Source organism: Myotis davidii, unplaced genomic scaffold (assembly GCF_000327345.1).
Source record: "Myotis davidii unplaced genomic scaffold, ASM32734v1 scaffold68, whole genome shotgun sequence".
Classification (NCBI taxonomy): Eukaryota; Metazoa; Chordata; class Mammalia; order Chiroptera; family Vespertilionidae; genus Myotis; species Myotis davidii.
The window spans coordinates 1,259,285-1,262,026 of NW_006300376.1; the positions used below are offsets into that span (position 1 = coordinate 1,259,285).

A 2,742-nucleotide genomic window follows, 5' to 3' on the forward strand; every position below is an offset into this window, starting at 1 on the left:
CAGCCAACACAATAATGGTCGCCTGCTGTGAATGAAAAAAAATTATATCTTTTTTTGTCAGATCAGTAAAAAAATAACATATTTTGTGATGTGCCGCAGAATGTTAGTAATTAGTGTACGTGTGCCATGAGATGAAAAAGGTTGAAAATCGCTGCCTTAGACAGATTTATTTACTGGGAACCCACAATGTGCCTAACACTGACGGCATACACGAAACAACAGTTTGCATTTGTAAAGCGCTTTTCCCTTTTCAGGTTCTCACAAATAACATTTTAAAACAAACTATATTTGTTATTCAGCATTAACTGCACATGCTTAAGACATGTATTATTTATAAATTGGTCCTACAAAGGAAAGTTTTAGCTTTTAAAAGACAAAAATGTATATCCAGTCATACTTGTGTATATATGTTTTACAAAGTTATGTATGGAAGTCAGTCAACATGATAAATACAAACAGGTTGTCTGACAAAATAAAAAAACAATTTTCAGGGAATGGAAATGGCACATTTGGCAGAAGATGTCCACAAATAATTAATTACTTTAGCACAATAAAGATATTCTCTTAATACTAGAGTGTCTTAGAAGAGGATACTCATTACTTCCTAACCATCTGTCATCACTCCTCCCCAAAAAACTAATTAGGGTTTCATCTAATCACACATGATAAATCATGCAAATGTGGATGGCAAAAAACAGTTTAAAGAAGTTAATATTATAACATTTTGTATTTTAAAAATCACAGGCTTCAAAACTAACCTTTCCCGTTCTAATAACTAGCCTTTCCCGTTCTAATAACTAGCTTTCCCATTCTAACCTGCTTATTTTCCTCATCCTTTCCTGATTAATTATTAGATAGCGAACTTACAAATTAAAATCTGAACAAGAACAAACTTACAGGTAGTAGAGCTTTCCTGCAGCAGGCAGCGCCCTTTTCCGGTAATCTATCCCAGAATCCAGCTGGACCGTGTTGCAGTACTCCTACAATCAAACACAGATGACATCTTTTTAACCAAGGGATGGCTTAGAATTACAATTTTTCTGCTATCTTATTTTTTAAATTTTTCTCAACAAAATAATGAGTTTAGGACAACAATAGCTCTCATGTAAGAATCACAAAACTTGAATATTAAATATACCAGTGTATCAAACCAAAAAAAATCAGTTTAAAAAATTAAGATTTGCAGCATGCCTTCCTGAAACTTTGTGAAAACAAAGCTGTCGGCAAATCCCCTATATAAGTGCTTCACATTTTTTTTTAAAAAATCCCAATTTCTATTATCCAGTAATAAGAAGCTAGAGAACATCAAAAAGAATAACTCATGGGTCTTAATCGTCGCAATAGAGAGAGACAGTCTAAAGCAAGTTGGGCCAGAATGTCAGCATTCACATTTTAAACCAGATGATCTTACCCGAGTGATGCTATATGTACTCCTGCCCTTCACTTCAAAATGCTTCTGCTCTTGACCTCAATTCCCTCTCCAGCCATCAAAGTCTTCAGAGCTCTTTCCTACAGTGAACACCTCCCTCCAACCTGAGCCAGCCTGTGCCACTGATGTCCTCTCTCCTCCCAATTACTCTCCCCTTTCTATGCTCTCCTCCCCAGGGTGCTGATTGTATGGACACATCACACACACCCTAAAACTCCTACTACAGAAGCATATGAACTTTTGCTACATTTATCTTGGTCAGTTGGCTTTGTTTTGAAAGGGATAAACATTAGATAGATAGATGATAGATAGATAGATAGATAGATAGATAGAGCTATTCAGTCCAATAAAACAATGGTGAGCAACAGATTTCAAACACAATTCTAGAAACATTTACAGGCTGATCTTTTCATTTTCATTCAAAATGAAAACTGCTTTATGAAATTCATGAGGAGAAATTGTATTTTAATAACTTTACTACTTTTGTTAATAAAAACTGCATTTGGGGGCCAAGGTGCTTGTGGCGAATTATATTTTCCAAAGATGGCTGCAATAATCTCTCCATCCCACCATGTGGTGTCGTTGACATTCTAGCCATCAAGAAGTGGGAACTAGCCAAAACCGGTTTGGCTCAGTGGATAGAGTGTCAGCCTGCGGACGCGGAGGTCCTGGGTTCGATTCCGGGCAAGGGCATGTGCCTGGGTTGCGGGCACATTCCCAGTGGGGGATGTGCAGGAGGCGGCTGATCGATGTTCCTCTCTCATCGATGTTTCTAACTCTCTCTATCTCTCTCCCTTCCTCTCTGTGAAAAATCAATAAAGTATATTAAAAAAAAAAAAAGAAGTGGGATCTAGAACAACAAGAAAAGCCCAGAGAGAGCAGAAGGAAGGAGATAATAAAGATCAGAGGAGAAATAAATGACATAGAGTCCAAAAAAACAATACATAAAATCAATGAAACCAAGAGCTGGTTCTTTGAAAGGATACACAAGATTTATGAACCTCAGAAATGAAAGAGGCGAAATAACAACAGACCCCACAGAAATACAAATGATTGTTAAAAAATACTATGAACAACTCTACTCCAACAAACTAGACAACCTGGAGGAAATGGACATATTCCTAGAAAAATATAACATTCCAAAGTTCAATCAGGAAGAATCTACAAATCTCAATAGGCCATACCCCACAAATACAAATGATTGTTAAAAAATACTATGAACAACTCTACTCCAACAAACTAGACAACCTGGAGGAAATGGACATATTCCTAGAAAAATATAACATTCCAAAGTTCAATCAGGAAGAATCTCT

The 2,742-nt window shown here is 36.5% G+C and overlaps 1 protein-coding gene across 1 annotated transcript in view; it reads right to left on the reverse strand.

The window, feature by feature from the left end:
* LACE1 (lactation elevated 1) overlaps positions 1-2,742 on the reverse strand; it is a 151,617-nt gene that overhangs the window by 62,103 nt on the left and 86,772 nt on the right. Inside the window, exon 8 of the mRNA XM_006777243.2 lies at positions 898-980. Coding sequence (XP_006777306.1) covers positions 898-980 — 83 coding nt within the window. The remainder of the gene's footprint in view (positions 1-897; positions 981-2,742) is intronic.